Source organism: Nothobranchius furzeri, chromosome 1, assembly GCF_043380555.1.
Source record: "Nothobranchius furzeri strain GRZ-AD chromosome 1, NfurGRZ-RIMD1, whole genome shotgun sequence".
Taxonomy (NCBI): domain Eukaryota; kingdom Metazoa; phylum Chordata; class Actinopteri; order Cyprinodontiformes; family Nothobranchiidae; genus Nothobranchius; species Nothobranchius furzeri.
In genome coordinates this window covers 45,488,920-45,504,254 of record NC_091741.1, presented here as the reverse complement: position 1 = coordinate 45,504,254, position 15,335 = coordinate 45,488,920, and the positions used below count along the sequence as shown (strand labels likewise).

The following is a 15,335-nucleotide window of genomic DNA, read 5'->3' as shown; positions in this document are numbered from 1 at the left end:
TTAAAAGAAATGTTTAACTTTGAAAATGTGGGCGCAATTTTAATTGTCAAAAAGTCCAATGAACCCCCCCCCCCCCCCTTGGAAAAAAAACCCTGCCTCATCAGTTTTAGCCGCTTCAGGTGTGTGACGTCATCAATGACTAGTCAAAGTCAACTCGATTTTCATTACTTGACTGCCAACTTTAAAAAAAATTAAGCCATGCAACCCCTAGTGTTCACACACAGGTTCTCACATGGTGCTCTCACAAGTATGGTCTTGGGCATTTTTGACACATAACATAGGGATGGGGTTGGCACTAAATGCACTAAAATGTATTACTGTTCTACATCCTCAAGTTTTTGACACAGTAATCTCTCTCTCTCTCTCTCTCTCTCTCTCTCTCTCTCTCTCTCTCTCTCTCTCTCTCTCTCTTTCTCTGGTGCATCCTTCATTGTTTACTTTTAAGAAACCCCCCACCCCACCTCTTCCTTCCCCTCCTCCCTTTCTCTTTCATTTCCATCTATGTGTCCAATGAGTGCCCTGCGATGGACTGGCTCTCTGTCCAGGGTGTACCCCGCCTGATTGCCCGTTGACCGCTGGGGATAGGCACCAGCCCCCCCCCCCCCCCCCCCCCCCCCCCCCGCGCGACCCTGCATGGACAAAGCGGGTTCAGAAAATGGATGGATGGATGGCGTCCAATGGGATTTAAAACACCCAAAAGCATTTCTAATAAAGTTTTTATTTCAGACGGGCCTTTATAGCTGAATCTAGAATGCTCCACCTGTGAGAGTAAAACGGCTTTTCTTCAGCGCTCAGACAAAAATTCTGATTGCTTTACAGCCAGACAGGACACGGGGAAAAAAGAGAACTGACATCGAGTTTTTAAGGTTCTAGACATGATTTCAAAGTCATACTTGGTTTTAAACGGCCTTTTTGGTGCAAACCTCTCACACCAGTGGTGTTCTGTTGCTAAATACGTGAGTGTGTAATGAGTGGAAGACCCATGAGAAGTGCGGCGGTTTGGTTAGACAGACCGTCCAATAGTAGTCCAAAACGTATTACTGGTGGAGTTTTTAGACAAATACGAAAAAACCTCTTAACTAATGCTTTTATTTTTTTTAACCCTTCCACTGTCTTATTGGTGGTCTTATTGGGTGACCCCGCCAGAAAAGTTGACCATTGAGCAGGACTGGTGGTTTATCTCTTGAGGTCCACGTGGAAGGGGTGAGGAGACCACCAATAAGACAGTGGAAGAGTTAAATCCCAATATATGTATAGCTATGTTGGAATGTTGTTTTAATGAAATGAAAAGTGTTTGAAGCTTTTTTGTTTTCCAACTTTTTTATTGCAGCTTAAATCAATCCGTAAACATATCTACTTTTTCTTGTGATGATTTGTAAGCGATTCAACGCCAAGTACCAATGGGCTTTCATACATTCACTCTGAGAATAAAGACAAATAAAAAAAACTAAAGTCTTGTTGCTGCAAACTCGTAAATATAATATAATAAATAGTCTAATGAGATCAAACATAGATGTCAAGACAGTCTAAAAGGAATTCAGGCATCATTATTGTGTCATGTCACACACACACACACACACACACACACACACACACACACACACACACACACACACACACACACACACACACACACACACACACACACACACACACTTTAACTGTACCGGTGGGCGGGGTGGAGAAGTGGGGGGACGTAACCGGGACCGGATTCGTTTCCTAATGCGCACCGATGGCGGTGTGAGGCTGAGGGAGTGCGCGCGCGCTGCTGTGGATCTGTAACTCTTCTCGTCTCCCTGCCTCGGTCCTGTCCAGCAGAGAAGGATCTAAACAAAGCTATGGATTACTCTTTCTGTCTTTTGCTCTTCTTATCAGCCGTCTCGTCTGCCTCCACCAATAATTTCCCATCTCCCCAGAGGTGAGTACAGCAGCCTCCAAAACAAACAGCCTGTTGGCTTCCCCAAGCCTGAGCGCGGATCTGCGGGAGTTTCTCGCTCTTGTTCCAGATGAAGTTTCGCTTTTCTCTCAGAAAAGATCTGTAACGACTGCACACACTGTCGGATTCAAGTTTAACTGCTTGAAACATGAAATTTGAAGCTATTGTCCTGTCATTTTCAGTCTGAAGCGGGAGTCACGTGTGACGTGCTCTCACACGAATCCTCCTGGGAAGACGCATGGAGTTCTGGTGCCTGAACTTTTCTGTGCATCCACACCTCATAGTTTCACATGATGCATTTCAAGTATTTAAAGTGCAGCCAAGTTATTCCAGTTGTCATTGATGCTATAATTAGACATGTGTACTTTATTTATTGCAATAATTCAGATTTTATTTTCAAATTTAGGGGGAAATGATCCATTAGCTGTGCAGGATGTTCATTTTGGGGTAATGAACTGGTGTGTCAGTATGGATGGGGTGTCACTGGCTCTTTCTAATTTTAACTCCCCAACCACTACATCTGTGGTGCTAGATGAATAGATGTCGCCCATGATCCATCTGTGGTCTGAAGAAGACAAATTAAACTTCAGGATTAGAGGTGTTCCCTTTGTAAAGGTTTGTCAGTCTGTTCTGATTTACCAACACGGATTTTGGGAAGATTTTTCCCAATGAAGTAGCAGAATGCAGTCATCTGATTTATTTATTTATTAAAATGTCTTTCTGGAAGTAAAATCTTCCACAAACTGGTACAGATTGGAGAAATTCATGTGATTGCAAAAACGCTATCTTTGAGTTGGACCAGCGGCTTACCAGTGAAACTGATTATGCTGAACATAACCAGTAATTAACTTCTTACATCTGGATCTGATTTGGATTTTGTTGCACCGCTGTTCAGGATCCATCCTGCATCAACAGGTTTTAGCCCGGTCAGACATCAGGGTTTGGTTTTTAACTGGAGCCTGAGGTTTGGTCCTGGAGAGATGGCGAGCCATCATGGCACTTAGCCTAATGACCAAGCGCGATGATGTCAGACTAGCAGAGTGGCCTGCCCACTCCCTATATTTCATGGGCACTAAGTGGATTGATCGGTGGGTTCTGCGCATGAAAATCACACAGCGAGCTGCGCATCCTCATGTAATCGATTTTTTTAAAAGACGAAATTTAACCAAAATATTCAGCACACAGTCTGACAAAACAAATTGATAATCTTTGAGTGCTTTCCCCCCCTCCCCTCAGACCTCCCTCCTTTCTATCTCGGTTTATCTCATTGCTCACTGTTTCGTGTTCCTACTCTTCCTGTCCGGCTCCCTATGTGTCTTTTATCTCTCTGCTCTGCTCTGTTGCCCGAAGGCAGCTGATTAACATCATCAAATCTGAAAAGCGACATCTGATGTCAGGGATCGTTCTCCGGAGATCTTGGCGCCATCCTTCCAGCTCACTGACATCAGGAAAGATGGAGAGAAAACAGCAAAGCAAGAAATTAAATAGAGAACATACAATTCTATTCACTTTTGATATAGTTTTTTATTGTATATGCATGCGTTCAAAACTTCATTTGTTTTTATTCAGTCATATCTTTATCCTCCTTTTTTTGTCATCCTTTGCTCTGTTTCTTCCCCTCCTACTTGTTTTTAGTTTTAACGAATAATTAGATTTCATGCTTAACCGGCTAAAGGGTCATGCTCCTTGTGTTTGAGGTCTGCTCTCTGGCGATGGTGCCATGTGAGAAGGTGGTGCATTTCTAGATGTACTTATTATCTACAAACAAAACTCACACTTCAGCCAAGAAAACAACTAGAACCCAACAAAATAGGACGTTTGATGAAATAAATGTTTCTCCAAAGCAGCAACATCATGACTCTCAGCCCTGACTTTAATCTGCCCCGTGGAGTCATGAATTCAAAGTTGCAGCAAGTAAAGCTGGCTAGTATTTGTACATTTGCTTCATCCATCCATCCATCCATCCATCCATCCATCCATCCATTTTCATCCGCTTATCCAGAGTCGGGTCGCGGGGGCAGTAGCCTAAGGTGAGAGGCACAGACTTCCCTCTCCCCAGCCACTTGGGGCAGCTCCTCCGGGGGAATCCCAGGCGTTCCTTGGCCAGGTGAGAGACATAGTCCCTCCACCGTGTCCTGGGTCTACCTTTAGGTCTCCTCCTGGATTGACGTGCCCGTAAAACCTCACCAGGGAGGCGTCCAGGAGGCATCCTGACCAGATGCCCGAGCCACCTCAACAGGCTCCTCTCGATGTTTGTTTTATGTAATCATTTTGTATTTGAACCATAAAATGCATCAGAGGAACAAACACCAGTGCACCATTTCCAGGAACTAGAAGTGAGCTACATCACAGCTGAGCTTCAGACGGCAGGATTTGGAGTCTTATTTCCTGATATTTGGACATCTCGCCTCGGTTTTGCTCTGAAATGTGAATGTTTTTTTTCTCCACAAATAACTCAAGTCTTGAGAAGTTCTGCTGTGTGGAGGAGTTGCTAATGCTAAAAGTTAGCTTCTTCTAGCTGAGACATGCTCTGCTGTTTCCTGGACACTAAACCAACAACAGCCTTTCCCGTCGTGAGTCAAGATGGGTGAGTTTATGAGCGTTAAGCGACAGCGTGACGTAGATCTCTTACAATCCTTGAGTTAAAATCCTATTTTCTATCAGAAGCTATTGCAGGAGATAGGCGTAGGAGACGGTTTTCATGTTCAGCCTTCATGAAGCACTCAAAGGTGACCCATTATAATCAGAAATAAGATTGTAAAAATGTTTTTTTCAGTGTTCCACACCTTTAAACCCTTTCCTTCATGGGTTGGGTTGAATTTCGGGAACGCTGGTGAGCTTAGATCAGGAAAGGATTAGAAGGGAGCTGTCGGTGGTTCCCTTGGCTGTGATCTGGCTCTCCTGATGTAAGCACGTATATTTCAGGAGGCATTGAGTCGGGCTGAGCGGTATCTGTTGCACGTGCAGGGCTGTAAAATCTGGACCTTTGGATAATGTTTGCTCTGGTGTCTTGGTGATTTTATTATTATTACCCTGACTTTATGCCGTGCAGCACTCAGGTGTAGCGTAGTTGTTTTTAAAGTGCTAATAAATCCATATCGACCTTTTATCTCAATGTATCCTCATTCACAGCTTTTTTTTCAATTCTCACAATTAAATCTGTTTTCAAATTTTTTATTTTTTTGCCTCATTGACTTTATCTTCGCTCCTGTTTGCTCCACTCTGAGTCCTGGCTATATTTAGGCAGACTTCTCTTTTAGGGGAGGGGGACTCGTTGGGTATCCTGACTCAGACTTCAGAGGGAAACTTACAGGATGGTGCTGACTGAAGGCAAAGTTCTCATAACTCTTCACTTGTGGCCATATGTGAGGTCTCTAAGTCTTGTTCAAGTTTCTCCACAATCAAGAGCCACAGTCAGATGGAAGTTTGTAGGAAATCACAAAGGAGAAACTCCAGCGCAGCATTATTCCATTAGGAATATTTTACCACATGGAAATTCCCAAGAAGTTTCCATTGCACGGTTGCCCCAGCAACCTTGGTAATAGCCAACAGCTGTTTAAATGGGAGCTGTTTGGTACAGGAAGCAGATGTACACTGAGATACAATGCTGCGGGAGTGTGTTGTTAACCACTTTTCAGTTGTTAAGAAGCTTAATAATTTATATGCTTTTATTGCAAATGTGCAGAATTATATTAAAGGATGAGCTGCCGATGAAATCAAACGATAAAGAGAGCTGAGGATATCTAGCGGCAGACACGAAGAAGCTTGAAGAATACCTCGTGGAAAAACTCTAAAAATGTTAAAGTTTTATTCCCCCGTGACTGGAGGAGTGAATAGATATTTTTTTGGGCGGCTGGGGACTCGTGGTCAAGTTAAAGCTAAAGTCCCATTAGTTGTCACACACACTGGTGTGTGAAATTAGTTCTCCGCATTTGACCCATCCAGAAGTAGATGGGTGTGGCTTAGGCACCCTATAATATTAAAATTATTTTAAGGTGTACGATTGTTTTAAAATCCCACAAAAAGCTGATTATTACTGCAATAAAGCTTCATTTTGTAGATTTTAAAATAACTGTTCTGGATTTTTCAGGACATGCCTCCACAGGTTTTTGTGCGACACCACAGGCCCATTTGATGTGTTGAACTGGATCAGAGACAGCTTTTGTTGGAGCCACCTAATGAAGTAACACTGAGACATCAGAGCTGTCGGTGTTCAGACAACACTGGACACTGTGTGTAACTAGAACTCAGCACTGCTTTGACAGCAGGCGACCTGAGTGGGCGACTAGATTGATGTTAATTGGACATATTGGCCAGCGGGCTGAGAGGGTCCTGACATCTCTATATAGAACAAAAGGTTTTCTGGATGGATCCGTTTATCAGAGTCTAGAGGGATGTCATCTATGTGCTGGTGAACATAACCCTAACACTCACAGGTGTACGTTGTCTAATTTAACAAGTCACCTGCAGGGAGAGATGCCACAGCAGGGGCCAGTAGCTCTGCCAGGTTACATAAAATGCTTAAGCTGGAGGTAGATTGGTTGTTAGAGGTTAAAACAGAGGCTTGCAACAGTTATTCGGTTCGGATTAGGAGGTCAAATGTGGCAAAAAGGGATGAAAAAATGTATTTGACCAAAAGGCCTTTGCAGGAGTGTTAATTTTTTAGTTTTTTATATATGTATATTATTCTAACCAGCCCTTTGTTGTTCTTCTAGCACTAATAATTTCTAATTATCTTCATTTATTAAACATCTTGAAACTTATTGTTGACATAGTTTCATTTTGCCACAGCTTTTCTGGTTGAAGAAGGGAAATGCTCCAGCTGGCGACAAAGAAAATGAAGAGTAGAGGCACAAACATCAATAAAGTTTTGTCATAGAGGCAATAAGGCAAAGAGATGCTTGCCGAGCCTGCAATTATGATGTTATTGACCTCAGAACAGGAGGAGATATCCCCTTTTTTTCAGTTTTTGGAGTAATAAATATGAGAAGGGTGGAAGGATAGATTTCAACAATATGAGTTTAATTTCCTTCTATTCTCTGCTGTGTTAACCCTGACTGTGGGCAGCATGAGCTTACATTGGTATATTTAAGTTCGAGCACTGACAAGACATCAAATTGGGATGGAGACAAATCTGAACAAAGCAACGTTTAAAACTTGGTTCTGTTTATGAAGGATGAAAGTGTCAATAAAAGCACACAAACATTTAATTTGACTAAGAAGTTGTAAAATTGATCGAGATCGCCGTAAAGTGAGAGATTTGTTCATAATTCTCAAGTGGCTCAATTACATCCAACATCCTTAAATACTCCTCCCCTCTTTTATGTGCATCCTGTGAGTTTAACAATGGTCTCAACCACAGACATTAATACGTAGACGTCCCATGGGTGCTGGAGAGCGTAATAGCGTCACCGCCATATTGGGTGGGTTCCTCACTCTCCAAACCAGAATGGAGGGCAACTGTGCTCGTTTTTTGTGCACCCTATGAATGCAACAGCTGGCGAGCTATTGAAAACAGATCGCGTCTGGTTACAGTTGACATAGCCTTCATCTTGGGATTTTATATTTTAATTTATTTTAACTTATTTAATTTAGTTATATTTATATTTTCATGCCATACCAAATGTCTGGTTTTGTGAGGTAGCATAATAAATGTGTTTTAGTGGGATAAACACATTCCTCAATAGAAATAAATGGCGAATGGAAATCTATCCAAGATGGCAGCCCACTTCTACGCCAGCTCTGATAGGCAGCATCAGTCCATGTGGTGTCTATGAAGATGATTCTACTCCTTCTCCCTTTTTCCAGGGCGATGGTTGCAGAGGAGTTAAGTGCCGCCCCGTAACCGTAGGGTTGCAGGTTCTCGCCCTGCTTAAGCTTGGTTTATGCGTGACGCATTTACTATCCTCTTGGTGATGCGGCTCATGGATGGAACGCGCTTCACAACTTGCAGTGTTTATGGTTCGTGCGGCTCGTCCCTGCGGTGAGCCAATATTCCCCCAAACTGTAGGGGGCAGCATGGAGCTCTACTGCATGCATCCAACACTACACCATAGTAGAAGTAAAAATTACTGTTTACAACATGGCATTCCAGCATTTTTTTACAGCGTCCTCATCTTTTCCGACAGTGCGAGCTATTTCTCTCCAAGAATTATTAACAACATGTTGATCACCATGATCTCTGAGAGCTGAATCATACAAATGTCTGTATTTACGAACCTCTGCCATACTAGTTCTTGCCGGTCCACCATGTTTTTCCGCGTTCGACCGTCCGTGTGGTTAGAAAGTTTCCTAGGTGCGCGGTGCGGAAAGTTTGGGCTGTGCGGAGGCGCGGTGGAGGGGCGTGGTTGTTAAAATGATGCAATTTTGCTGCGCGGAACCGTGCGAACCTCGCGGATGCATCAAGCATAAACCAAGCTTTAGTCCGTCTCATTTGTGTCCTTGAGAGAGACACTTCACCCTCCTTGCCTGCTGGTGGCGCCTGTGTATGACAGCCTTGCCTCTGTCAGTGTGCCTCAGGGCAGCTATGGCCACAATGCACAAGTGCTGGGTGAAAAAATCAGTTTAGATAAAAATTCCAAAAATGGATTTAATGATTTAACAAGGTTTCCCCTTTTTACAGCTAAAATTGGAAGTTAAAGTCCAAATGGCCATTGAAAGGATTGATACAGTTCACCCAGGTGACCTGTAACTCACCCCATGTTGCATCATTGAATTACTGGTAGGGGTGGGCAATATAAACGATATAAAACTGAGTAATGATAGAGTTTTTGGCTATATCGCAATACCGCGATATCGCTATAACACATGACGTCACTAAGATGTGCACCCTGCTGACATTGGGGCAACAGAATGGCAGTGACTGCAAGCATGGAGTGAAGAAGAAGAAGAAGAAAAAGAAATCATTTCTATAGCTCCTCTCAAATTAAAATCACGAGGCGCTTCACAAAAACAAAAACACAAAATATAAAAATTGTAAAAATATAAAAAAGCATTTAGAAAATGTTCAAACATATATTTAAAATGAGCAAGAATAAGCAATTGCGATTTAAAAGAAAAAAATGTTAAGAAAGAGAGAGAGTGAATAGAAAAGAGGGAAATCAGTGGATCATGAGGAAGGTGGAATAGGTGGGGAGAGCAGAATAAAGAGAGAGGGGTGAAGAAGGTCATACAAAAGCCAGCTTGAACAAGTGAGTCTTCAGCTGCTTTTTAAAGGAGACCACTGAGTCCACTGATCTCAGGCTCAGGGGGAGAGAGTTCCAGAGTCTGGGGGCCACAGCAGCAAATGATCTGTCACCTTTGGTCTTTAGCCTGGCGCTGCACAACCAGTAGGCTTTGATCACTGGACCTCAGGGACCTGCTGGGGGTGTAGGGACTAAGAAGATCACCAATGTAAGATGGTGCTTGTCCATGTAAGGCCCTATAGACCAGAACCAGGATCTTGAAATGAACCCTGAAGTTGACTGATAGCCAAGTGGGTAGAGGAGGAGGCCTATATGCCTCAAGTGGCATATATTTGCCGCATGAGGATATATATGTCATTTTGACATATATAAACAGAGGAAAAAATATATTTTGCAATATATATCATTACCGCACATGCTTCAGATTATATTGCAATATAGATTTGAGGCCATATCGCCCAGCCCTAATTACTGGCATATAATGAAGGCAACAGCTCAAAAAAATGTTTTAACACCACTGACCCACATTAATATTGAGTTGGAGCATATTGGATTAGATCGTGATCGTGATCCAAATATTCTTTTCATCACATTATTTTAAAATGTTGCTCCTGTTCTGGTGACCTTTGACCCCTGGAAAACCCCCTGGTACACCCTGCGCTCAGGTTAGCAATGAACATTGGTGAGCGTGGACTCACACAGCAGCTGCTGTGACTAAGTCATTGGAATGATAGTGAAGGAGGGAAGAGATTGTACTTAATTTAGAAGCGTGAAGTGAAAATTAGGACCATATTTATTCAAATGAGCTCACTGGGTCTGATCTGTCCTCCAACATGCACACAAGCACATTGTTCATCCCTGGAGATGCGGTGTCAAACAGTAGTGTACAAATTCCAAAAATTTGTCAAGGATGACGTTTAATTTCACACCAATTAACTCACTGGCGCATTACTGCGCACGCTGAGCACATGGAAAGAACCTGATGAAATTTTAATGCCATTCATTTAGAGTTTGAGCTCTTATGTCATACACCCTGTTTGTCTAAACTCCAACCAAGTGTGTCTCCAACTCTCCGAAGTCAGTGAACCTGAGATGATGTGTTCCGCTCCTGACTGAGTCACGTTTCACTTTTATGAACAACTTGCAGGAACGATGCAGGGACCAGAGCCTCTGGTTTCAGGATATTATCAAACTCGAAATGAAATGAGCTTACAACTTCCTTCATTGAGGTTCGTTATGTCCCTTTTCTTCTGAGGCTTTTCTTGACTTCAAAAGTGAGCGACATTAAAATACATCTCCAGAAAACAGACACTCCTACAAGATGCAGCTGTTGCTGATTCTTTTCTATTAACAAACTTGATGTAATAGATGCTGCTGGGACCCTTTGAGTGGGCATAGTTCTACAGATTTATGCAGCAGATCAACGAAACCGAAGCCTTTCATATCTGTTAGATTAGTCTGTTATATTTCAAAGCACCCAACTGAACATTTTACGTGTTGACTCACATCTAACTTTGCTCTATGGTCCTTGTGAAGGGATGTACCAATACCACATTTTTCCAAACCAAGTAACAAGTACTCACAGTTGAGTACCTGCCGATTTGATAAAATGGAAAATAAAAAGCCAAATGCTATTGCCTGAGTGGGAAAAGGGTAAAACACCTTCTCATGTCAGGGATGAGATCCTGCCTCAAGTAGTACCTCGGGGTCTTGTTCACAATGGAGGGAAAGATGGAGAGCAAGACTAACAGGTGGATTGGTGTCTGCAGTGATGAGGGCGTTGTAACCAGTCTGTCATGGGAGGCAGCGGAGCCTTGATTTACCGATTGAGCTACGTTCCTACCCTCGCCTATGGTCACGCGCTTTGGGTAGTGGTCAAAACAATGAGATCGCGGATACAAGCGGCTGAAATTAGTTTTTTTTCTGCAGGTGTCTGGTATCTCTCTTGGAGATAGGGTGAGAAGCCCAGTCATCTGGGAGGGGCGTGGAGTAGACTCACTGCTCCTCCACATCAAGAGGAGCCAGTTGAGGTGGCTCGGGCACCTGGTTAGGATGCATCCTGGATACCTCACTGGTGAGGTTTTCCTGACACGTCCAACCGGGAGGAGACCCAAAGGAAGACCTGGGACACAGTGGAGGAAATATGGTTCTTGGCTGGCCAGGGAATGTCTTGGGATTCCCCCGGAAGTGCTGGCCCCAGTGGCTGGGGAGAGGGAAGTCTGGGCCTCTCTGCCTAGGCTACTGCCCCCATGACCCAACCAACGGATGGATGGATGCCATTGCCTGTGGGAAAATTACTCTTGGATTAAATTAATAAAAGCACAAATCATGTGCTGTAGCAAGTTTCAAATTGTGCTTGATTATGTAATATGATAACTTTCCATACTTTCAGCACTCAGTTGTCTTCACGGCATAGAGAGTTCCACATCTGGTTAGAACCAGATTTTTTAATCAATCATTTCTTGCGTGTTATTTGGAAGCAGCTGTTCACGTAGGGAGCTTTAATCAATGCTCCTGCTTTGTGTCTGTTCATCAGATTCCTAGGATACCTTACTATATGTTCCCACAGAGTGAGCAGCTGCTTTCTCCCGCTGCAACTCAACTGCGAGTTTAGCATCACACAACATAAAGTGGTATCATTTCTAGGATGTCAGGGAAACGGCAGGTGTTCACTTCATGGCCTCCTGATGGGGCAGACGAGCAGTCGCAGAAGCAGCAGGCGGCTGCTCTCATTGTACTCCTGAACAGAGAGAGGCAAAGATCTTTTGTTGCCACAGCTTTTAGGCCTTTTAACACTGCGGATGAGCTAAGATATAATATGCATCTAATTTTAATGCCTGCCTTTTAATGTCTTGAATATGTTTCTAACAGTATTAATGGATGGCTGTTTGGTTTAGAGCATATCGTTGATCTTTCTTATTTATTAATGCTACCTATGGTGTGTTTTGTTTGTGGGTGTTACCTGACACCTGAATATTCCCTCTGGGGATTAATAAAGTATTCTGTTCTATTTTATTCTATTCTAGTCTACTTGTACAAGTGCAAATGCAAATATATGACCAAGTATTGGATTAATATCTGATGCTGATGTTGGTATCGGTGCATCGTTAGAGGTCACCTATGTAGACCAGTTTTTCCTTTTATTTTGCTGCCTGCATGCTTAGTGCTTCAGTTCCCGTAAGGACGTAAAATTCTGTAAAAATTATAGATTTCACTGGAGCTCTATTGGTAAACTTGTTGTAAACCAGTTAAAGAAGAGATTGAGCTTACTAAATACAACTAAATAACAATTAATTGTTCTTATTAGACAAATAATGTTTCAGGACACACCATGTTATTGGACCATACATTTGGTTTCCTCTCGTACCACTTGGAGTTATTTTTGAAGTAACTTTTTGCAAGCAGTTGGCAATAGTGAAAAGACAAGCTGGAGAAAAACAGCAAAAATGTTATTTTTTTCTTTATTTTTCCCCTTTCCTCCAATAAATGCCACATTTAGTTTTAGATTAGTGTTTCTTGGAAGGTTTTGCCTTCAGCCTGGAAGTTTGGCTCATCTAAAGTTTATTCACTCCACTTTCTGTTGGCTTTTGTGCCCGGTGTGCCCACAGCAATGCTGTGCTGTTTGGTTTTGAAACTAAATACAAGTCAATCTTATTAATTAATCATTAAACATAAATGTTAAAAGCTCCACGTAATGAATGGTGATTGCCAATTAACCCATGGATGACTCAGTGGGCAGATATGACGATAATAAGGACGTTTTAGTGAAACTTTGCCAAAAATGTGGATTTAGTCATCAGTTTTCTAAACAAGTGAATGCAAAGGGTTGGAATAATTATGCAAGTAAAATGTAATCAGCTCATATGGCAGTCCAGGATGACTCTCAGCCAATTTCCCAGTGGAAAGATGGACATTAAGACTTTAAGAAAGCTTTTGTGAGTACGGTTAAAGCTGCCTAACCTCAGTACAAAACAAGTGGAGCAAGAAGTTTAGAAAAACATATATAGGAAAATTAAATGTTTCTAGTTAGGCCTAAAACGTCCAGTTTGGGACTGACTGGCTTGAGCATGCTTGTGCTTGTCCTGCCCCAATGAAAGAGAATCTTTGGGAATGTGATTATTATCCTTAAACAAATTTAGGTTACATCTCATTCCCAAACCTAGAAGATAGTTATGACTAAACCTTTGGCTAAACAGCATAGGGCCTGGGATTTTAAAAATTCCTTTTCCACAAATGAGTTGTTCCCACATTCGGTATTACTTCTGAGCTTGTTCTATGGACCATGAACCACGCACTTGAAGTAGAGTAACACATTTGTTAACTTCAGATTTTATCGGTCAGTGTTTAAACCAGAGGAGCTTTATACACACACACACACACACACACACACACACACACACACACACACACACACACACACACACACACACACACACACACACACACACACACATATATAATGATGAGCAAATAAACAAGGGGGTTAAGGGGTTAAAGAGCAGTTTGTATTAAAATAAGTACGATAGTAATGACTCAGTGAGACGAGTGTGAGGGAAAAGAGGATTCCAGTGCCAGCAGGTCTCACACTTGGCTGAGTTTTACATGGTTTCTCACACTTCTGCCCCAGATGTCTATACGGCCAAACTAGACGGGTGGCCACATGACTCGAGCTAGTTTAGGTGTTTCCTTCCTTGTTTTATCCCTCTCTATTTCCCTATCCTATGTTCCTGATGAGGTCAGAAATTGTGTGTGTGTGTGTGTGTGTGTGTGTTTTTTGCTGTCCATTCTAGTTTTCATTGTACCGTTTCTAGATACTCATCTGCAGGTTGGTATGGCTTTTTATAAACATGAAATTTGAATCTCTTCAAAATAAGCTGCAAATTCAAATAATTATGTTTTCTGTCATGCAGACTTTTAGCTGTTTAGCCGTTTAGAAAGAGAGTAACCAAGATCAAAGGGATTTTGCAAAACCTCAAATGAGCCATTAGTACAGAGATTTATGACATCATGTTACAAGCCAGTATATCCGTAGGCTTCAAGTAGGGATGCACCAATATGAAGTATGTATATATATATATATATATATATATATATATATAGAGAGAGAGAGAGAGAGAGAGAGAGAGAGAGAGAGAGAGAGAGAGAGAGAGAGAGAGATGTATATATATTTAAATATATATATATATATATATATATATATATATAGAGAGAGAGAGAGAGAGAGAGATATGTATATATATATATATATATATATATATATATATATACATCTAGATGTATATATATATATATATATATATATATATATATATATATATATATATATATATATATATATATACATATAGATGTATATATATATATATATATATATATATATATACATATAGATGTATACATATATATATATATATATATATATATATATATAGATGTATATGCATATAGATGTATATACATATAGATGTATATACATCTATATGTATATACATCTATATGTATATACATCTATATGTATATACATCTATATATATATATACATATAGATGTATATATATATATATATATATACATATAGATGTATATATATATATATATATATATATATATATATATATATATATATATATATATATATATATATATATATATATATATATATATATATATATATATACATCTATATGTATATATATATATATATAGATGTATATACATATAGATGTATATACATATAGATGTATATATACCACATTGTCCGGTTGGTTCACCATCACCATTTTGTCTGTCTGGATCTGGAAGTCGCACAGGATCTTTGACCTTGGGGCTTCCAGTCCATACTCTTCCCAGATGTTCTTGTTGACTGTACCAGCCACTTGGTTGTGGCATTCCATGTGTGCTTCCCCAGCCAGCATCTTACACCCTGCAGTTATGTGGTGGATTATCTCTGAGGCCTTTTTGCATAGCCTACACCTTGGGTCTTGTCTGGTGTGGTAGATCTTGGCCTCTGTGGCCTCTTGCCCCTGTGCAGCCATAAGTGTATTATGTGCTGTCCTTCAGACCAGCTCTTTCTAGCCATTGGTAGGATTTCTTGACAGCACTTCAGTTATCTGTCTGTGGTTCATCCCATATAGGGGTTCGTCCTCCCACGATCAAATTTCCAGTGCCTCCTCCTCTGTTTGCCATTGTCAGAGACATTAACTGAGCACGTAATC

The 15,335-nt window shown here is 41.3% G+C and overlaps 1 protein-coding gene across 1 annotated transcript in view; it reads left to right on the top strand.

Annotated features, from left to right (window-relative positions):
- Nucleotides 1-1,697: 1,697 nt before the first annotated feature.
- Nucleotides 1,698-15,335, top strand: part of cacna2d1a (calcium channel, voltage-dependent, alpha 2/delta subunit 1a) — a 122,114-nt gene continuing 108,476 nt past the window's right edge. The window contains exon 1 of the mRNA XM_070548726.1: nucleotides 1,698-1,918. Within this exon, the coding sequence (XP_070404827.1) occupies nucleotides 1,839-1,918 (80 nt within the window). The 5' untranslated portion in view covers nucleotides 1,698-1,838. The remainder of the gene's footprint in view (nucleotides 1,919-15,335) is intronic.